General features: G+C 40.8%; 1 protein-coding gene across 4 annotated transcripts in view; it reads left to right on the top strand.

The window, feature by feature from the left end:
• Positions 1-22,896, top strand: part of slc4a3 (solute carrier family 4 member 3) — a 69,047-nt gene that overhangs the window by 32,086 nt on the left and 14,065 nt on the right. For 3 of the 4 annotated variants that reach the window (XM_044216230.1, XM_044216232.1, XM_044216233.1), the window contains 6 exons: positions 8,410-8,555; positions 14,058-14,238; positions 14,510-14,645; positions 20,136-20,319; positions 22,031-22,136; positions 22,673-22,857. In XM_044216230.1, the coding sequence (XP_044072165.1) occupies positions 8,410-8,555; positions 14,058-14,238; positions 14,510-14,645; positions 20,136-20,319; positions 22,031-22,136; positions 22,673-22,857 (938 nt within the window). Of the gene's footprint in view, positions 1-3,565; positions 4,421-8,409; positions 8,556-14,057; positions 14,239-14,509; positions 14,646-20,135; positions 20,320-22,030; positions 22,137-22,672; positions 22,858-22,896 lie in introns of those variants that run through there. The other variant, XM_044216234.1, reaches the window with a different exon arrangement.

Raw genomic sequence — 22,896 nt, 5'->3', positions numbered from 1 at the left:
TGGCAAGCGTCATGTCTGGAGGACACCAGGCACTGCTCATCACCTGGCCAATACCATCCCTACAGTGAAGCATGGCGGTGACAGCATCATGCTGTGGGGATGTTTTTCAGCAGCAGGAACTGGGAGACCGGTCAGGATCGAGGCAAAGATGAATGCAGCAATGTACAGAGACATCCTTGATGAAAACCTGCTCCAGAGCGCTCTGGACCTCAGACTGGGGTGAAGGTTCATCTTCCAACAAGACAAAGACAAACAGCCAAGATAACAAAGGAGTGGCTGCGGGACAACTCTGTGAATGCCCCTGAGACTTGAACCCGACTGAACATCTCTGGAGAGATCTGAACATGGGTGTGCACCGACGCTCCCCATCCAACCTGATGGAGCTTGAGAGGTCCTGCAAAGAAGAGAAACTGCCTAAAAATAGGCGTGCCAAGCTTGTAGCATCATACTCAAAGACTTGAGACTGTAGTTGGTTCCAAGGTGCTTCAACAAAGTATTGAACAAAGGCTGTGAATACTTACGTACATGTGATTTATTTATTTCTTTTATAAATTTGCAAAGATTTCAAACAGACTTCTTTCACGTTGGCATTACGGGGTATTGTTTGTAGAATTTTGAGGAAAATGATGAATTTAACCAAATTTGGAATAAGGTTGTTACATAACAAAATGTGTGAAGTGAAGCGTTGTGAATACTTTCCGGATGCACTGTATGAGATACTGAATCAAATGCATCAAAACAATGCATAGCTGTTGATCTGCCAGGGGAATAAATACAGTTTAGCAGCAGCAGAGCTTGTTATAGGTCCTTAATCATATGGATCATACTGCTAATCCCTCTGTAATATTGTTTCCGTCTAAGTTTCAGATTTAACTATAGAAAATGTACCAAATCTGTCAGCTGTTTATTATAAACATGAATACGCATGTGCACGTATACAGGGCAGCCCCCCTACTGAAAATGTGTGCCTGTGCGCATGGTAAAAGATAGGAGAAAAACAACAGAAGAGGAGAGACAGATGGGGAGGCAACAGCTCCTGTTGCCAGTGAAAAACTCTCTCTTGCAGCATCCAGGGGCATTAATTAACAGAGGCTGCAGTCGATTCCCCTTTAGCAGCGACCCTGCCTCTGGCCTTTCCTGCTTTAACAGAGCAGAGTAGTCATTGACTGTTTAGGAACCATCTGGAAAAAGAAAACAGGGCACCCAGAGTCACTCGAAACAAGCTATCGGATTTGTAGGGAGTGATGTACGACATTGACAGGCCATGTATATCACCGCTGTATGTCCCTCTGTATGTCCCTCTCCCTTCTGGTAATCTGTCATCTTTAATTGTGAGTTGGTTTTCGTCTCAGTATGAACTTTGGATGAAGAATTCATTCAAACTTCAAAATCACATAAACTGCAATTTCAAGCCAGAAGTTGAAAGCTGACCGATGACCATCACCTTCGCCGGCTGAAATAAATGGTCGACGGCAAATTAATGTTCATCATTTTGCAAATCTATGAAATGAAACTGAGCTGTCATAGTGTGCTCTCTGCTGGTGTCTGGGTCCTTAACCTATGTCAGTCAAAGATATATTTTTAAGAGAGAAACAACAGTCTGTATTGAAATGTTTATAAGTAGACTGCGTGATGCTCTTGGTAGAAGGATCCTGCTGATTGCATCATGTCATTTCAAGATTTTTAGTTAATCAGCAGCTAGCGAGGTTGAGTGCAGTGAGATGAGAGAGAAATATGAGATAATATAATGAAAAAAATCGTAAACCACTTACTAGCTTTTTCTGGAGCTTTCAACCGTCTTCATCAATGAATGGAGTTTGCTCAGTTGTCACCACGTGACCGTGTGAGTATGGGACCTCAGTCCTGTGGTAACAGGTGGTCATATATCAGGGGAAGATGATAATCAGTGTCTCTGTTCAGGGATGGTCTTTGGTCCATGGTCTAGTGTGCTCAGCTATCATGATATTAAATATCATTATTTACAGTTTATAATCTCTGAATCTGTACTTCCATGAGTCAGAGCTGACCTGACAGGCTGTGAAGATAATTCTCCATTCAGGCTAACATCATGACATGTCGACAGTCTATCTGAATGGGTCAGCCAAGCGTTTCTGTTAAGGATGGAAGTTAATTGAGTAATATTGGCATTTAAACGTCATTTAACAGACTCCCTGAAAAGGAAAAAAAAAGAAACAGGGAAGAAGAGAAAGGGAAAACATGTCCAAGCAGGTGGGCAAGCAAGAGAGGGAGCATGTGTATTGGCAGAAACTGAATTTGGTATTCATGCAATGTAATTCAGTGTAATTCTATGGTGTAGTGAAGTGTATGGAGCTACACTGCAGACAGGAGTCTCTGCTAACAGTGACAACCAGAGATCAACCGTGACAGGTGTCTCATCTGAGTGTGTCCAACAGGCATCCAGGAGACCAGCATCATACGCAGTCATATACGCCCTGGGAGAGCTGGTGTCAATCTCTGCGAGGCGACAAACAGCTGCACCATTTCATCTGATTCTTTTCATGTAAAAATAAGATATGTTTGAAGTTGTGCTTGGTAGAAATCTAATGCTATGGAGACCACCAGTAGACCAGAGTGTAATGTATAGAAAAAAAATTATATGATATGATGACAATTTGTAATATGTATAATATATAATTTGAATTTAAATTGCAATCAGAAAAATCAGTGTAGATATTTTCCACAGATTGTTCAGCCCTGTACTGAACTTTTTCAGTAGTATGTTCTATAAGCTGTTTTAAAGCAGCAGATAATTGTCTGGTTTCACCCATGAGTCGTGACTGTCTTTTTGTTGAGAACACAAATAACTAAAACAGTGTAGAGAAAAGATGGTCACACATTGTATTCAACATTTAATTATACTTTTATGCTCCTTCATAAACTGAAAAGAAATACAAGTCAGTAAAAATGAAAATACCTCATGCTTTCTTACAAATGCTTGTACTATATGTATACACACACACACACACACACACACACACACGCTAGCACACACATGCATGCAAATGCACAGTGAGACACACAGACACAATGTTCAAGCATGTCGGGCACGTTTTAGATAGGGTCCTGTTTAGCTCACATTGGTGCACTTGTTGTGGACGACTCAGACCACGACACCTCAGAGGACGCATGGTTTCCATGGACACCCAGGGACAGGAATGGTGCAGCTCGCTCTGATAATTAGCACCATGATATCTCACTAAGCAGAGTGCTGGAGCTGATTCTTAGGTGTTGTTCTATTATTCTCATCAGTTAGGCTTGCACTCTACAGTAGTAGTGTTTGTGTACTTAGAGTTCTCAGTATATATTTCTGCACGTGTCCTTTTGGTGTATATGTGTGCTTTTTCAGTTTAGTGCAATTCGGGTGGAGACGGCAGCCTTTGGAACTTGACCTTTACCCTCCTACACATCACAGGTTGGAAAGTGATGGCAGCACTATGGAAATGAAAGGCATCAACTCTTCTGCTCCGATTCACTTTATGTATGGTTTTCCAACAGCCACAAAGATCAATGGGCTGTGGACATCATTAAAAAAGGGCGGCACTACCATTCAGCTGACAGGCGGGTCTCACAAAGTAGACCATCCCTTATCAATACTTCTTTTTGGTGTTGCAGCTAAGGGAATGCTGCTGCCATTTATGCAGCTCTCTGATTGTGGATCCAGCAGGGGGGCTTCTGCCTGAGGGTGTAGCTCCAACTTTGCATTTTGTTTGGATTTAAAGCAAAAAAAAAAGTTTTTGTAACATTGAGAAGCCTGTGTCTTATGATTTGTATTTTTTGGACTGAAGGGTGATTAGAATCAGAATCAGAAATACTTGCTGCTGACTGATTTTTTTGTTTTTGTTTCTTGCTTCATATAACTTATTTTTCAGAAGTTGGACTCCTGAACACAAGCTATTTCTTTTCTTGTTTGCCTGAGGCGAAAGTTTTTTTAAAAACATCTGATTTTGGAGCTGGTTTACACATAGGTTCTTTTGCACAACGAGAGCCATACAACAGAGGTAGGCTAGTGGTCTCTGCAAAGACCCAGGCTCATCAGAACAGTGACCCAGGGCAAGCAACGGCGTTCAAGAGTTGGAAGCCCTGGATGAGCAGTGTTTCCACTTGGAGAGAGGAGGATAGGAGGTGGTACCGACCGTGGAGATGACAGACATTGAGGGACAGGAGAACCAGGGGCATGGGACCTCTGATAAGAAGCATTTCATTGATCACCGTGGTCCAGAGCGTCGGTGCAGTGTCCAAAAAGGCTTTGGCACTCCAAAGCAGCACCAACATGAGCACCACAGCTCGTTGTCCAATGTGGAGGGGGTTGAGGACTTTGAAGAGTTTGTTTTGGATTTTGATGACTATGACTTGCTTGAGTCAATCCACACTCAACTGGGGTCACCAGTCGAGCCTATCCGTAAGTTCTGTGTAGTTCTGTGGAGATTCACCTACTGTATACTCTTGCTGGGTAGCATTACATTTCTGTCCATTCAATGGACCATTCAATCATGCACATTTGACAGTAGTGAAAGTTATGTCAAGATTCCGATGAAGGAAGTTCTGATGCAATAACACAATGGGAAAGTCACATGGGCAAGCATTTTAATCTATTTTTACATATATAGACAATGGACAGGAGCTTACTTGTTTCCATTGATTATGTAGCTTGCTGCTTAATTAATGGCAATATAAGGCTCACTCATGGCCACACACAGAACAAAGTTGTCCGAGGTATTGAGCTAATTGACACGGTGCTCGACAGCTGCTGCTTCCTGCTTTCCTATTGATCCAGTGGCACCCATTTGGCTTTGGGGTTAGCCACAGCTAGAGCGGAAAGAGATTTCATTGACAAACAATGTGTGGTTCTGCTATTTTTATCGCTATTTGAACCTACAAACATGGCACATTAGTCCTGTGATGAAGCTAGGTTCCAGCACATACAAAAGAAATGAAGGTGATCAGCCTGCAGTACCTTCACACATTTATAAGCACTGATTGACGTAGGGTTCAGTTGTAGCTGAAAACAGCTAGCAACAGCTGGGTTAATGTGGGTACATAGGGTAGGAACTATAACTTGACACTTTGTCCTTCATTCCTCTAATGATAAATAATGAAACTATGATTGGTTCTCATATAGTTATCTCCAAGCATATGAAGCTAATAGCATTAGCTGATGCTTTATGATTGATGGGCTTGTCTGAACTTTGAGCAGTATTATTAGTTGCTCTTGATGACTGTGTCTGCCAAACTCCGTTAACCAATAATGTAAACTTAAACGGGGCACTGAGCTTGTGTCACCCTGTCTTCGATTTGCTCAAATCCATTTAGGAAAATAATGTTACCACTTATTTACGTATTTATTTTAAATCTATTTTTCGGGGCTGAAGGTATGGCAATGTCAGTCGGTCTCGACTGAAATATTTTTACAACTACTGGATGGATTGCCATGAAATTTCGTACAGACATTCATGATCCCCAGAGAATGAATCCTAATGACTGATCCCCTGACTTTTCCTCCTCATCATCATCGTCAAAATTTCTATTTCTCCAATACTTTGGATAGTGAAGAAATACCTATAAAACTAATGACATTCCCATCAGCCTCAGCTGTATGTGTTTAGTGCTAATTAGCATGTTAGCATCTTAATTCAACTGACTTCTAATATAGAAATATTCCTTTCAAGCACTACCCCTTAAATTCAAAGGATCATGACATAATGTCTAAACTGGGTGTCTCACTCTCATTTTCATAAAGCCACATCCCTTCTGATTTTGTACACATGCCCAGTCCTTTTTAACAATAAGACTTATTCATTGAACAAATGAATGTGCGGTTAGGCTCTTGCAGATTGCAGTAACAGAAGTAAAAGGAAATTTCACTATAGGTAAAAAAAAACAAATGGTTGGGTCCCTTTTGTTTTGGATTAAAATGAAGCTAGATATTTTAGATTATTTGGTTACAAATATGGTGCAAATCAGATTTGTACAACAATTTGATTTTACTCAGGCCAAGAGCACAAAGAAACGGAAAGTCAGATATGTGGACAACATGGCACCTGGCAAGATATAAATTGAAAAATAAATTGCCTTATGATTTTTGATATTGAAGGGATTTCTTTTGGTCATTCTTGGGCTTTATTTAATCTCTAAAATGCACATAGATCAGTATAATCAAAATGAGATGGTTGGTTACACAAGGATAGTTTAGCTGGGTTGTTTTCCTCAGAATAAATATAATTTAGAACATGTGTGTCTTATCATTGACCCAAGTGAACAATCAAGACCAGACATGAGGCTGCTCATGTTGCTCATGTAAAGTCCCATCACAGAAAAAAGGCAACGTGTTTGTCTTCCAGCTCACTACAAAAGAAATGATAATGATATGAATGTGCCACAAGGCTCGGCAGTCAGAAATGTCTAATATTAAAGAACAATTGTGTGTGAACTGTGGGTACTTGACATTGCCATTTAAAGGCTCTATCTATGATAGCTCCCTAAAGTCACTAAAGTTGCATAGTATATAGTGTATTTGTATTTAGATTAACAAGATTAAAGGCCTTAGCCCAGGTCAGACACCAGTTCAACAGAAGGAAGAGCACCAAAGTCCTTTTCACCCAGAGTTATTTGCCCTGTCCATGTCCTGCCCTATGGTGAGAAAATCAGCTCATCCATATCAGCTGGAGCAGTTCATAGGAGTGCAGCCTTTAGAACTTTTCCCTTGGGAGACTGTACAAAGTGAAATACAGCCTAACTTCATCTTGATTTCCATTTCCCTCTGTTTCCCTGAGGAAGGCATGACGCAGCAGAACGGAAAACACTTACTGCAGTTAATGCACACACACACACACACACACACACACACATACACACACACACACATATACATACTCTCTCTCACTCTCTCTCTCTCTCTCTCACCTCCACTTTGGTTACCTCCGGCTGCTCATGTATAAGATTAAAAAAGACAGTGTTTATTTAGTAGGAAATTATATTCAGCCGTTGGCCAGTCTGACTGGTCGACAGCAGTTCCAGATTGAATGCAAATGTCAGTTTCTAAACTGCCCCCAGATCTTTACCCTGCCCCTAAATACGCCAACCACATGTCATAGCTTACCCATATATCACCATCCCGTAATTCTACTCTTAAATCTTAACTGTTGTGCTAGTGATTTGTTCCGTTCAGTGTGTGCGCTGAAAAACACAGCCCTGGCTCTGTAAATGGGAAACAAACAAAGTGTCTCGGCCCGAGCCACACAACACTATTCCAGCCATGATTTGTGTGTCAGATAACGTTAAATGACTTGCCCACGGACATTCAGCTTACTTTCTAGTTTGCCAAGATATGCTGCTGTTGTGATGTTAGCTACAGTAGCAGGAGAGTTGTGAGTATCGCTGTCTGGAGCTGCTGTGCTGGCTCTGGGAAACGTCTCGTCCTCTCTGGCTGTTAGCTTCACAGCAGCAACTGTAGCGACAGTTTGCTAACCCATAACCTAGCTAACTAGTTAGTTCCATTACTTGCTGTGTGGCTATTTGCTCTATATCATGGTATTTGTCATGGTGTTGGATTTCTCCAGAATCGCATACCTCACCTTTAAGTAAGATGAATATAAACTAATTGCTGCCTGGAAACACTTAGGGTATGCTTTGGAAAAGGGTTGACAGAATTGTAAATACACCTGATTTGTAGTTAAAACATGTAAATCTACTGGTATTTTCCTTTAACCATCTCATATAAGTTATACCTAAATGTCACCAAATACTAACATTTTACAATTTCTGTATACAGACACATACTGGGCCTCAAAATAATACATTAGTCACAATTTTGCCAAATTATAGTCATTACCTTAAATCATGTAAGACATCCTTTACCACTCTCTAAACACATTTCCACACAGATGGTTAGCCTTTTACTTTTCATTTCCCAGTTCGTTATCCAAAGCTTCCCACTCTTTTACATGGCAAATGATAGCCAGGTCCTCACTGTAATGAAAAGACCTCCTCATTATGCTAAATTCAATAAACTATGGTTTGTGGGTCAAGGAAATTGAAAATGAAATTACTCTTTTTGAACTGACAAATGTCAGAGGGCAAAACCACCTCCTCTGTAACAGTTTCCGATGGCGTACATAGATTCTCACTCACCCATGAAGCCTTTTCCTTCTGTTATTGGATGCTGGAAACTTAAACAGACATACAAATTTGATTTCTGATTTTCCAGCATGGAGCACATTTTCTGAGTTAGAAAGAATGTTTTATTTGTGAACAGTCCTAAAAAGAGTATTTCAGGCTACTGCTTACAGAATGCACCCACTTAGACTGGTTTCTGAATTACTCCTCCAAAAATCTAGACATCATGACTTAGCAATATTGACCTTTTGTATTGACTTAAAATACTTCTCACAGGTCATAGATTTGAGGACAACCCCGGGGTGAGACGCCACCTGGTGAAGAAGTCATCACGATGTCTGATGAGCCGGACCAGCAACAGTTCCACACCGCTATGCAGTCTGAAGAAGAAGAAGAGAGCAGCAGATAAGAAAACTCATGAGGTTTGGAGCCCCCCCTAACTACATTAATCTGCATATTGACCACAGGGTGAATACTTCAATATGCAGGCAACATAAAAACATGAAGTTTGCTTTGTTAAAATTGTAAATCTCATCATGTTTAAAGCTGTATGGATTTCTTGGCCACCTGGGGGCAAAAAACTACCTACAAACACAACACTGACATCTTATCACCTTATTAAGTTATGTTGAACATGTTAGCATACAATTGTCTATTTATACATTCAGCAGACACAGAGCAACATTAGTATTCATCATGAGTGGTGTTTCTGTCCACCCAACAAATGTAAGTCCAGTATTCATTGTCCTTGTAGCTCTGGTTTGGTCTTCACCAACTCCTGAGGTGAAATATTTGGCTCTTTAGCTACTCCACTATGCCCACTAGCTAGTTGCTAACTTTTCAGCTATTTAGTGCTAGGCAGGTACCATACAGTAGGTTTATCAATGGTATCTGCACTGAAAACAGCTGCCCACTGCTAGAAACAAGATTGATGAGTGCAGTGAGAGTGAACCAATAAGTAAAGTTGCCAGCCATAAATCCAAAACAATGAGCTAAAAGAGGCTAAAACACTCTGTAGAGCTTAAGGGAACTGCAGAGTTGGGTGATAATTCTTTGTGTGTTTATCACCACTCTAACATTACACATAGTCATTTGATCATTTTTTAATATAGAAATATTGATTAGTGCATGCTTAAATATGAATCCATCGTACTAAAACATATTACTATCACATATACTATCACACTGCTAGTAGGCCATTATATACTAGGGGCTCTTTCATTACTGCGCATGTGTCAGCGTTTTTGTGTACCCGGCAGAAGCGTCGTTAGAAGCTTCGTCTTAAACCATCATAAATTTATATTTTATCGAGTTTTTAAGCCAAGTTTCCTGGCCACTGCTTTACCCATATGTTTTAACTTGGTAAAAGTTTTCAGTCATCAGACGTGTGAATCTTAAGTGATTTTAAGCTGGGTGCAACTCGACGGAGTACCTCCACTGCTGCTAGCTTAGCTAGGTTTGTTTTTAGCCCGGCGGCTAGGCTAGCCAGTTGCTTTTACCAAGGATTTTAAGCTTGTAGCACTTTTATGGACTTAACTGTGGACTTTAAGCTTTGAAGCACTCTCACGGACTAAATGATGTGTGGCTTTTGTCACCTTACCGTCTCAAAGCTGAAGAAAAGTATCGCCTGTCTGGAAGCCGAGCTCAGAGAAAAAGACAAGGATCCTGAGGCAGGATCCTCAGCCTTCATACCTGGCTCCAGTCTGTCTGCACCACCCATGATGTTGGTTTTATTCACAACTTTAACTTATTCTGGGATTGTTTGCACGAGATGGTCTTCATCCAAACAAGTCAGGTAGTCGCATGCTGACGGCTAACCTGCAGCACGCTGTGCTGTCGCCTCGGCCCAGGCAAAACACCTTGCAGTCTTCAGCTCCTCTGGCTGCGTAAGCCGGACTGCGACCATCCCTTTTCACTCCCCTGACTGCCCCACTGCAGCACTGGACAATGATCCCACTCTTCCGTGGCTCGGCTCCATCATCACTGGCGGCCCGGAGCATGAAGCTGTTTCAGTTAAGCCTGAAGATCCGTGGCTCCTCATGGGTGCAAAGCCCAAAGCAATGGACATTTCTACTCCGTGCTGAGCCCCAGTGGATGCACAGTCACTCGTCGGCAGGGGTGGTGAGAAGGCTCCGGTAAGTTCGACTCCACGCCAACTGGAGCACGGGACTGTAGCCTGTAAGGACAGACATGCTTGCCTCCTCCACCTTCACATCGGGACCTCCCGTTGGCCAACAGGTTTGACATCCTGGATACGCAGGACTTTCCTCCACTGGAGGGACGCTCCCTTTTTCCAGCGGTCAAGTCTTCCTCCTCCTCTCGCCGCAAGTTACTGAAAGAGGCCGTGATCAGGAGAAGCTCTGGGGGTCTCATTCGTCCTGAGACGGCAGAGAACACCTCTGCTAAGAAGGAAGCCGCCCCCCTTGCCGCAGCAGTCCCCGGCCACAACTATCCCAGGGACGGCTGATGGAACTCGGCGGTCTCCATGATCACCAACTCTGCCTCTCATCCCCCCAACTATGCTGATCGTAGTAGATTCCATAGTGAGGAATATCCGCTTCGTTAATGTGGTCACACACTGCTTTCCAGCAGCTACAACCCCCGACATCCTTGAAAACCTCCCTGGACTTCTGGCTGCACTCCTGATGACTATCACGAAAATCATAGTCCATGTCGGCACCAATGACACCGCCCGTCAGAAATCAGAGCTGACGAAAGCTGACTTCATCAGCCTCTTTGACCTGCTCAACAGCACCGGAAAGCATGCTTTCATTTCGGGTCCAATTCCTACACTTTGTCGGGGAATTGGCCATTTTAGCAGGATCCTCAGCCTTCATACCTGGCTCCAGTCTGTCTGCAGCACCCATGATGTTGGTTTTATACATAACTTATTCTGGGATTGTTTGCACAAGATGGTCTTCATCCAAACAAGTCAGGTAGTCGCATGCTGGCGGCTAACCTGCAGCACGCTGTGCTGTCCTCCTCATGTAGTTGACTATTTACATCACCTCTTTCCCCTCGCTCTTCTTCTTCCTCTCTTCTCTGCCCACCAAAAAGAGCCCCACACTCTCTACTGTCACTAACTCCCCCTTGTGGACTGATCATAGTGCTGCTATCTGGAGCCCGGATCCCTCTAGTGCCACTTTTAACATTTCTGTGGTAATTTTGCATAGGTCCTTAATGCGAAACAGGCACAGCCTACACAGCAATAATAACTTAATAAAGATCCGGGCCAGAACCTTACCTCCAGTCTCAACCTCAAATCTAAAGCAGCACAGATTTTTAAGATGGCTCTTCTCAATGTAAGATCCCTCTCTAACAAAGCGTTTACTTTAAATGATTTTATCTCTTCTACTGATTTAGATTTTATGTTTTTAACTGAATCCTGGTTACATCCTGGTGATCACAGTCAGCTGGCTGAATTGTGCCCTCCTGATTATAACTGCTTTAGGCGCTCTAGGGATTGTGGTCGAGGTGGGGGCCTTGTTACTGTCTATAGGAAGCATTTAAAGTGTAACCTCATAGCTTGCAATGATTTTTCCTCCTTTGAAGTGCTCATGTTTAAACTTGGTGGCCCCCTCCCGGTCACATTTGCTATTATTTATCGCCCCCCTAAACCAGCTGGCTCCTTCTTGTTGGAACTCCCTGAGTTTTTATCCAGTCTTTTGTTAAATTATGATAGAATTCTTCTTTGTGGTGATTTTAATATTCATGTTCTTGACTCCTCTAATGCCCTTGCTGCTGATTTTTTAAATATCACTAACTCTTTTAACTTTCAACAACATGTGTCTAGCCAAACTCATTCCCGTGGCCACACCTTAGACCTAGTCCTTAGTCTGGGCCTGAAAACCCCATCTGTGGAAATCAGGGACATGTTCATATCTGATCACCTCTGCATTGTTTTTAACTGTGAATTACAGGCTGCTAGTACTGTCTTATCCCGCTCTAAGTACACACACGTCCTTAATGAGCATAGTGCCTCAAAATTCTGTATACTGTTCAATTCTCCTGGCAGTGTGTTTCCCGATTCCTCCAACACCAATGATTTGGTTGATTATTTTAACTATCTGTGTTCTTCAACCTTAGATCTCATAGCTCCTCTGAAAAATAGACCAAACTCAAAGACTAGAAAACAGCCATGGTTAAATGACAGTATTCAAAGCTGCAAAAAGAAATGCTGAAGAGCAGAACGCAGATGGAAGAAATCAGGTCTCCAGGTCCACTTTGTGGCCATGAAAGAGTTATTACGCCTTTATAATAGGATGGTGAAGGATGCAAGAACATGTCATTTCTCTGCACTTATTTCTGCCCATCAGCACAACCCCAAATTCGTATTTAAGACTGTGGGTCAGTTAGTTAACCCCAAACAAAATCCCAACTAGGTTTTTATTGGAAGTTATGGATTGTACTGCACCCCTTTTACAAATTATTTTTAACAGCTTTCTGTCTACTGGCTGCGTCCCTGATTTCTTTAAAACAGCTTGTAACCAGCCAGTCCTAAAAAAACCTGGGCTTGATCCCACCCTCCTGGATAACTATCGCCCAATCTCCAAATTGCTGCCATCTACTGGTAACCTGTCACAACATATCAAGCCTGTTGCAAGACATCTTGGTGTCCTGTTTGATAGCAATCTATGTTTTGAGCAACATATCACTAAGCTTGTCCAATCATGTTTTTATCACCTCAGAAATATTGCAAAAATACGATCTATTTTAAATCTTAGTGATGCACAAACTGTTGTACATGCTTTAATCACCTCACGCCTTGATTATTGTAACATCCTGTTCACTAGTCAAAATCAAAATCAAAAAACTTTGACATGACTGCAGACTGTACAAAACCCAGTTGCTAGGCTGTTAACCGGGACCAAGAAGTACGACCACATAACACCTGTTTTAGCCTCTTTACATTGGCTCCCTGTTTGTTTTAGGATGGATTTTAAGATCTTGTTGATTACTTTTAAGGCTCTTCATGGCCTGGCTCCAGACTATATTTTAGACCTTGTAATCCCTTATGAACCTTCACGTAGTTGGAGATCTTCGGGCATGGGTCTCCTGTCTGTTCCTGAGTCCAGGATGAAAACTAAGGGGGACAGAGCCTTTGCTATCAGAGCCAGAGGCTCTGGAACAACTTGCTCGAAGACATTAGGTTGTCTGAGTCAGTGTCTTCGTTTAAGTCTCTTCTCAAAACACATTTTTATCTGAAAGCATATCCTAATTTTACCTGAACTGGCTGTTTATTTTATTTTATTGCTTTTGTGTGTTTTATGTATTTTATTTCTTTATATTTCGTCATTCACTGTGGTATTTTATTTCTCTTGTTGTGAAGCACTTTGTACTTTGTTTTTATAAGTGCTCTATAAATAAAGCTTTATTATTATTATTATTATTATTATTATAAATGGAATAAGACTTAGAAGGTCCAAGCCACCTGGAGTGTAGTCTTAGCTTAAGCACACTCCTCTTCATTGACCTGATGAAATTTAAATAAAAAATTGCTCATTATGTTTCACCTCAGTCAAAAACACAAATCATATGAGTATTATTTTGTGTTGCTCTGAGAACACTTTGCAAAAAATGAATTCTATGTTGAAATGTGACAAAATGTCTCTTCAAACCATCTGGTTATCCTCTTAGTCCAAACCACTCTTAGCTGGATCCAAACCACTTAGTTTAGTTGTTCCCCATAAACATGTGTGTCGAGTGTGTCATTGTATTAGCTGTCTTTGAATTCATTTTCCTATTAGTATAATATCATGTTTTGGTTTTAAAATATATATATATAGATATGCAGTTTTTCCTCAGTGTTTTCCCAGTCTCTGTAAAAGAAAGTAATCTTTGACAACAAGTACCTATGAAATGTTAAGCCATGTATCTTGTGTTTTTTTTTTTTTGTTTATATGTCTGCTTTACTTGATCTTCAGTTGTTTGTGGAGCTGAACGAGCTGATTGTGGAGAAGGACCATGAAATGCGTTGGAAGGAGCGGGCCCGCTGGATCAAGTTTGAAGAGGATGTGGAGGAGGAGACAGACCGCTGGGGCAAACCTCATGTGGCCTCACTCTCCTTCCGCAGCTTGCTGGAGCTTCGCCGCACCATCACACACGGTACACGGCTGCTGCACGCATACAGCAAAGCAGATGCTCACAGCGCTAGACTTATGGTTTACCTATTTCCATGTGCAGCTGAAATAAAATCCACAAAGATATCATGACATACAAAAAGAAGCAAAACTCATCTTTGTTGAACGATCCAGTGTGTTTTGGGCTAAATTTCTCAAATTCTAATATGCAGATATTTTCTCTTAACATTTACATGTGGATGCTTTTTAATCAATCTGGGATTATTATATTTGGCTCCTTATCTTCCTTTCCCTAGGTGCCATCCTTCTGGACCTCGAGCAGAACTCTCTGCCCGGCATTGCCCATCTGGTGGTGGAGACGATGATCATCTCTGATCAGATCCGAGCTGAGGACAGACCCAGTGTCCTTCGGGCTCTGCTTCTCAAACACAGGTCAGTCACCAGGCTAACACTCACTTTAATATTTAATCTAATTATCTAATTTGATGTACCTCTCGCAAAGAGAACATTTTTATCATCTGGTTTCAGTACAGTTAGTTATCCACTGTGGCAACCCAGGACAGGGTAGGGAGTTTAAAGGCCTCATCTGTCATATTTTTTACTATGCTTCACTAAACCTAATATTAACAATTCTGATAACCAGCCTCATGAAGCTGGTCACAGAGCAGACATTTAAGGAAGAATTGCAGGAGTATAAAAGCATAAATAAGTCTTGGAGAAAATTGAGTGTGTGTGCCGGAATCAGGTTCTTCAGGGCTCCACTAATGGAATATGAGTATGTTAAAGAGGCTACACTTATCCAGTCACTGTCAGGAATGCTGTAAAAGAATGGCAGCACAAGTAATATGTAACATTACTTTTTATTCATTACTAATACTGGCAACTAGCTCTGTGCTATTTGCTAGATACCCTGTTTTATAGACAGAGTATAAACATTTATTATACTTGTAATACAATAAATTATCATGGAAAGTATTGCTACTGGTTTGTAAACTCTTTTACTTAGTGCTCTTAAAGCTGGAAATATTCTTTAGTTTTCTCATTGTCAACAAATCCCATTAAAGGCCAAATCTGAAAAATTAATGTGTCCTACTAACAGGCATTGTGTGTGTATCAAAGCCTAGTATATCTTCTTCCTCTGTGCCATAGAACTCCATTGTTATCCAAAAACTTTTATTTTTACTAAACTTTTATTAAAAATACATCACACAATATCACCATTCTTAGTACTTGTCACTGTAAATGTGGACAAAATATTTCTGACTCATGATTGATTGATGAGGACTTTCTTCTTTTTTATATGTTTTATCTGAAAACCTGAACAAGAACTCATACTTGCAGTTTTGGTCTGTGGTGTTACCATGGCAACAGATCTTGATTTAATCTCAAACCATCCCAATCCCATTTAATACCAAAGTTAGATGACGAACCCACTACTCCTGCTTCATGAAACAGGTCCCAAAAACATTGTTATCTTAGATTGAATTATTTCTTTATCCATGTATTAACAGACCTGTCAGTGTATGGTTGTGTGGATGCAGCTTTGTTTACATTTTGATCACTGATTGTAGGTATGGCAGCATGAAGAATAAAACCCTAGCCCTCTTCCTCCTCCTTATTAATCATCAGTGGGGTGGAGGTTGTTACAAAAAGTCAAACTCAGGGGAACTGAACAGGGAATTTCCAAATTGTGACATTTAACAACACTTGGCTCATCATCTGGTGTACTTCCCCGGGGTTGACTAAATTTCAAATGTCAAGACTGTGCTGTAGCTGCACTGGGTCTTAAAGCCTAAACCATCAGATTAAAAGTTTGATTCTTCATTGTGTGAACCAGCCTAGCCCTTTGATCTCTGCCTTTGTTAAGATCTTTGCCTTCTCAGTCTATTCAGTATTTGTCAGATTTACTTCTTATTTCATACACAAACAAGTGGGTGTTTCAATCTGATGCTCAGAACTACACACTAGAGGCTTTGTAAAAAAATATATAAGCTTGCTAGCTTGAAACCAACAATTTTGTTACTTTTCACAGGTTCATTATGTTTCTAAAATGTTTGGTTTGAGATAAGACAGACTTAAAACCCAGGATTCCAGACGAAAGGAGACTGACAAAACATCAAGCTATTTGGGTGTCTTCATTCCAAAGGTTGACTGTTTCTCGCCAACAGGGTCAGTTGTTATTTTAGCCTTTTTTGGTTTTTGGTGTTTTGTCGTGTCTTCATGAGCAGGTTCTTTCCAGCCAGCCCAGTCAGCCACTGTTGGTATCAAGTTCGATGGTGTTGTTGGAAATTATTGGGTGGTGTGATGATATTAAACCAGTGGTAGTGTAGAGTGGATGGTTTTCATGGGACACCACAACTTGCTTTGCTGCTGACACCAACCAAAACACCAAAGGGGATAGTGACATCAGACCCTGCACACTGCTAAATATAAAGTCAAATAAACACAAGCATGTGGTTGTAATACATGCGACATGTCATCTCCTGGCCATCTCTAGCTCTCTCAAATGGTCCCCACTTATTGATTGGCACTTGCATTGACATCCCGGCTAAACTGACCTAACACGTATGGCCAGGGGAAAAATGCGCTACACATAGTGCATTATGGATTTTTCAGTTATATAACAAAAAACAAGTTAACTAAATGTCGGCTGTCAAATTAAATTACCAAAAGGATTGAAAAGCAATGCCTATCAAAAGTACGGATGTTGTCATAATGCTCACTCATTCTCCAGTTAATATTTTGTGTCACATCAGGGATCACTTTAAATACCATTCTGCATTTAATGAGAGATGGTCATTATAAAAAGAATTTATTAAGTCTCTCCAAGTACAGTATGTGTCAGTCTGTAACTATTGGATGGATTGTCATGAAATTTGACATTCAAGGTCCCCAGATAAAGTCTGGCTTAAGTGCTCCCCTGACTTTTCCTCTAGCGCCACCATGAGGTTTACATATTAGTTTTTTAGAGAAATGTCTCCAAAACTATTGGATTGAATGTCCTGAAAAGTGGTAGATATATTCATGGTGCCAGGAAAATGAATCCTCGTGATTTTGGTGATCCCCTGACTCTTCCTCTAGTGTCACCAGGAGATTGAGATTGAGATTGATAATTGACATTAAATTTGGTTTGTGGGGAACACAAATGTCCGGATGAATAGTAGCAATTGGTGATCCTTGGGCTTCTCATCTAGAGCCATCACATGGTCAAAAGTTTAAATTGTCCAATACATTTTTTATGACCAAATACCTTCAAAATTAATGACATTCCCATCAGCTGCAGCTGTACTTTGTGTTTAGTGCTAATTAGATAATTTTAGCTTGCTAACACCCTAAACTATGTTAGTGAACATGGTAAACATTATACCTGCTAAACATCAGCTTATTTACATTGTCATTGGAAGCATGTTAGCATGCTGGCATTAGCATTTAGGCTGTATGGCTATAGACGTCTTCTTTCTTTGAGTTGACATGCATACAAGTTGGCATCAATGTTCACTTGCAAACATGTACAATATACACACCTATTGACAGTAGGTCCATTTATTAGATGTTTTGGAGCTTTTGATCGCATCACACATGCTTTTATCATGCGATACAATCGAAAGCTCCAGAACAGTTACCAAATGGACACTGGGATGAGATTGTTTTGATAACTGCTGTTGCCAAGGTGAAGAATAAACCTTCACCCATACCTATTTTCCAAGTAACTCATCTAATCATTATGTCTCTGTATACAGCTCTCCTAAGCCACTGGTCCAGCATTCTCTGTCTGACTCCCCCTATGTCAAACCAGAATGGTACAGCATTGGTTTGATCAGTAACAGTAATTTTGCATGGACAATGCTTTGGTGTGATGACACTTCAAAAGTTTGGATTAAGCCAGTAGATTATAGTAAATAATTCAATATTACTGACATTGTGGCGACCAAATTTGCTGTTCCACTAAAACTTGTGTGCATGGGATGGATTTTTCACACACTAAGCGACACAACAGATACACACAAAACAAGCCAGCCAGCGGGCATTCGTAGCAGCAGGCCATCATGCATTCAATCCATCTTTCACAGCCTTTCCACATAAATTCCCAGCATGTCACTGGCTGTGTCCACAGGGAAAAAAACACTATGTCATCATTAAAGTCATCACCCGTCTGAGATATCAGATTTACGATGTGGAAAGAAACACATTGAGGTGCTGCTAAAATGTAGCTCATCGGTTACTCAGACCACTTTAAAGATCCTCTGGAAACGTCTTGAGCACAATTCACTTCAGTGTCACACCTCGTTCTTTTGTTTCTGGGTGCTGTCATGTCCAATTTGGGCAGTGTCTTATTGGACCATGTGGGCCTAATGAGTGAGGTGATGTCACCATTAGACTGAGCAATGATGTAATGAAGCAGTGTTAAAAAAACTTGGCTGGTGTGACACACTAAATACTTTTCTTCAGGAGGGAGAAAAACATGCATACACTCACATGCACAAAAGTGTAGATAATAAGGCTGCACAGATTAGTCTCTGGCTGTTTTATTGATGTTCTAATGCAAATATCACATTTTGGAAAATGAAGGTGTCATCTCAGATATTCTCGTAAGAGGTTTCAAATTAGCTTGAATTGAGACGTTGTTTAGATTTAGAAGGATTTTACTGATGACTGTTCTAAATTTATGAGCTGCATTGCAGCAGCATGAGGTAAAGCTCTTCAACATGTCGAATGAACATAAGGTACATTTGGTGAACAAGAATCACAGCTGTGCTGGTTATTTCTAGAATGCAAATTATCCTGCAGCACTCTTAATTAAAATACTTTATGATGCTATTTTTTCCTTTTTTTACATGTGGAAAATGTACTATTATCATTATATTATAATAATTATTTATTTCATCCTCAGGCTGGAGAGATAAGTAGATACACATTCCTGTTGAGGTTTCTGACACTTTGGAGAAATAAACAGGGCATGTGAGTGTGAAAGTTCATTCTTGAGCTTGGGAGCAGTAGCTTGACAAAATAATCTGTATTACTAGCATGACAATTTAGGAAACATTTGTTGATGAAGGCAGTGAGATGCTGTTAAAAGCTTTGAAAAAAGCTAATAACTGGACCTTGTGTTAAGAAGAGTTTGTCAAACATACTGAATTGAGCATATATCGATACATCTATGAAGGGAAATAAGAGTAGTGTTGTGGTGCTGAGGCACCTGTTAGTCCTTCCACTGTGCTGCTAGGAGGGTTTGAGTTTTTCTGAGTCACTGAAGTTAAAGTAAAGTCTGCAATGCTGACTCATTTCAACAATGTCTACCAGAAGTGGGAGTGAAACTTGGAATTTTAGGCCTTATTAGAACATAATAGACAGCAATCCTCCCTGTACTAACTGCTTTTTAGCCATGCTAGCAGTGTTGCTTTATGGGTAATGTTAGTCCAAAGCTTTTGTCCAAAATGAAATATCTCAACAACTATTTAATGGATTGCTATGAAATTTGCTACAGACATTCATGAGCCACAGTGGATAAATCCTAAGGACTCTCTAAGTCTTTTCATCTAGCACCACAATCACATCAAAGGATGACTCCTCTGACTTTTCATTTAGTGCCACCAGGAGGCTAACATTTTTGGTTCAGAGTTAAAAGTTTCTACAGCTACAGTATTGGATGGAATACCATGAAAATGGTAGTGTAATAACTTTGGTTACCTATTTAGGTTAATGAGCTGTACTTTGTGCTTAGCGCTAATTAGCAAATGTTACTGTAGCATGTTAGCATACTAAAATTAAGATGGTGACCCTGGTAAACACTACTTGCAAAACATCAGCGTGTTAACATTGTCACTGTGAGCATTTTAGCATGCTGTGTCTACATACAGCCTCACAAAGTGGCTATCATGGCTGTAGGCTCTTGCTAATATTTTTGTTGTTTTTGTCCCACAGCCATCCGAGTGATCTGAAACATCGTTTTCACCGCCACCACTCGTCCGGCAGTCTGCATGGCAGCTTCAATCACAACCACGTCCAGGACACCAATCTGCCACTGGTGGCTGAAGAACAAGACGAGCTCCAGGATAACAAAGGGCCGGTGTACGACCCAAAACAAGACGTGTTTGTCAGCCTGTTTGTAAGTTTCCTTCATGGACGTGGGAAGTAGGGGTGCAGTGGGGGCTACAGCACCCCCTAAAACCAGGCATTATAAAAACCATCAATTGACCATCATGTGGACAAGTGTGTGAATATGGGCAGTTCTGTGGTTTATCAGTTAAGTGTATGAACTACACTGCAGACTGGAGTCTCTGTTAACAGTGACAGAAAGATAGATCCGCATTATATGCTATACGCTCGTCTCCTCTAACATCATGCACGACAGACAGTCACGATTTTTTGACAGCTCTGATGGAGCTCAGGATTCTTCAGGAGGACGGCTGCTTTACTCCAAACAATTTCACTGTATGAACATGGAGAGATCAACCTGTGTGTGTGACCTTCTGGATGTGTAGAAGAACACAGCACATTAATTAACATTAGATCCTGACCGATCCTGTCGGCATGTCGGGAAATTTAAAACATCAATGCAGTTACGCTGCTGTGCCTCGTGCATAAATGCGCACAGCGTCTCTCTTAATGGGGAGAGGCTTCACCCTATTTCACTCACCCAGAACCCAATCCGCTATTAATCAGAATGTTCATTGTTATGAACCGGCCCACCCGATCCACGCATCACAGATCTGTATCCTCACTGCGCTGCATCATTATAAATTATGACGAACTGGTTGTGGGTCACATCTCTCGCTGTCTCTCCCTCTTCATCCCCTTGTAGTTCTCATGCATTAGTTCCTGTTGTTAACTGTGTAGCTGCTGTGGCTGCTTTGACATACAGTATGTTGGCGTTCAAGTCTGTAGTGTTAAATGTTCTCAAATTGTTATGTTGTTGGATATAAGATATTCTGGCCATTAAATTAATACGAAAAACATGAATATTGCGTAATATTTAGTATGATGTCATTATATAGACTGACATTCTCTCATCACCCCCACTGTGACTGACTTCCAGCTCCCCTGGTTTCCTTGGTCTTTTTTTTATTTGCCATTTGTTTGTTCTTAACTCTACAGCAATCCTTATTCTTCACACGTCTTTTACTCTCTTTGTGAGATATGAGATCGGAGTGATGATAGCCTCTGACATAGTTGAAGCAGTGCAGGCTAGCAGGATAGCACAGTAAATACGATTTACCACAGCTAAAGTAAGTGGTTAACTAGTTTTGACAAGAATCCACAAGGATAATTGAACTCAGCTATCTAAATGGAGATAAAAGAGACGTTGAGCTGTCTTGTTCTAGTTTATGGTTTGCATTAAGGTCTAAGAATCAGCAGTAAGCATAGATGTAAGCATGATTACACTAAATTCCTGATGTGAGGCCTGTGGTTCTGGCATTGTTCTTTGAAACACCCCTCCATGAGGTCAGAAGTTGTGTAGGTAGTTTTTTGAAGTCAGAGAAAGCGAGCCTCCCTGTGCCACATGTGTTGAATTATGTTCTTAGTCAGCTTACAGGTGCTTCTAGTTAAAGCTTCCTGATGCATTAACTGTGAAATCTTAATCTTCCCCATGGCTTAAAATGTTGGCAAATTTAAACCAACCTATTAAAAGAATTCTGCTCAAACATAAAGAACCAGTCATCCAGTTGTGAGGTTTAAAATGAATTGCACAGGGGCATTAGAATATTATTGTTCATACATGCATTGTTATTCCCACAATAATGTCACATTATTGGTCCCATGCTATGTTATGGTTGGAAGAACAATGTGGATAATCTTTGTTTTGTTCTTCCTCCAAGAAATCTCTCCACCCTCTGCCTCCTGAGAGCCATCCAGCTGCAGCCAGATCGATGAAACTCCTCGCCAAGATTCCCAAAGATGCCGAAGCTGTCCTTGTTTTAGTTGGTAAGCTCCGGGAGTTTTGACAAAGTAGATTAGTTTGAGGAATTATGTCTTTTCTTTTCTTCTGTTTTTAGAAACTGCTAAGAGATGAATCTGCTTGTAGTAAATTCTCCATTAGGCTGGGCCTCAAATACAAAAAATAAAGAATTAAATTACATTAGTATAACACCATAATCATGTCATACTCACCGCTAATGGTACCTGATCACCTTTTGTCTTTACTGTAGGTGTAGTGTTACCCTGCTGTTAAAGTCAACACCTGCGGCTGCTTTGTTAAACCTCCTGAGGACCTGGACAGTTTTTACTGTAAAGCTGCAGGATGTCTTGATTTATCCTCAACAGCAAATTAGCATTACAAAAGTTGTTAATGAGGAGATTCATTTTGCAGATTCATTTATGTTTAGATATTTGAGAATGAACAGGTGATGAATATAATAATAATAATAATAGCTGAAGTGCAAGCACAGGTTCTGTTACCAAAGGTGTGAAAAATTGCAAATTACTAAACTTGTTGTGGTTTTGTTGTCGTTTCCTGTCAGGTTGTGTTGAGTTTCTGGAGCAGCCAGCCATGGCCTTTGTCAGGTTGAATGAGGCAGTCCTTCTGGAGTCGGTACTGGAGGTCCCCGTCCCTGTTCGCTTTATTTTCGTCCTGCTTGGCCCCATTCAGTCCAACGTGGACTATCATGAGATTGGACGCTCCTTCGCCACTCTCATGTCTGACAAGGTAGATATAAAACTTAGAAGATGTAAAGCCACATTTCAG

The sequence above is a fragment of the Siniperca chuatsi genome, linkage group LG12 (genome assembly GCF_020085105.1).
Source record: "Siniperca chuatsi isolate FFG_IHB_CAS linkage group LG12, ASM2008510v1, whole genome shotgun sequence".
Lineage (NCBI taxonomy): Eukaryota > Metazoa > Chordata > Actinopteri > Centrarchiformes > Sinipercidae > Siniperca > Siniperca chuatsi.
This window is presented reverse-complemented; position numbering and strand designations above follow the sequence as displayed.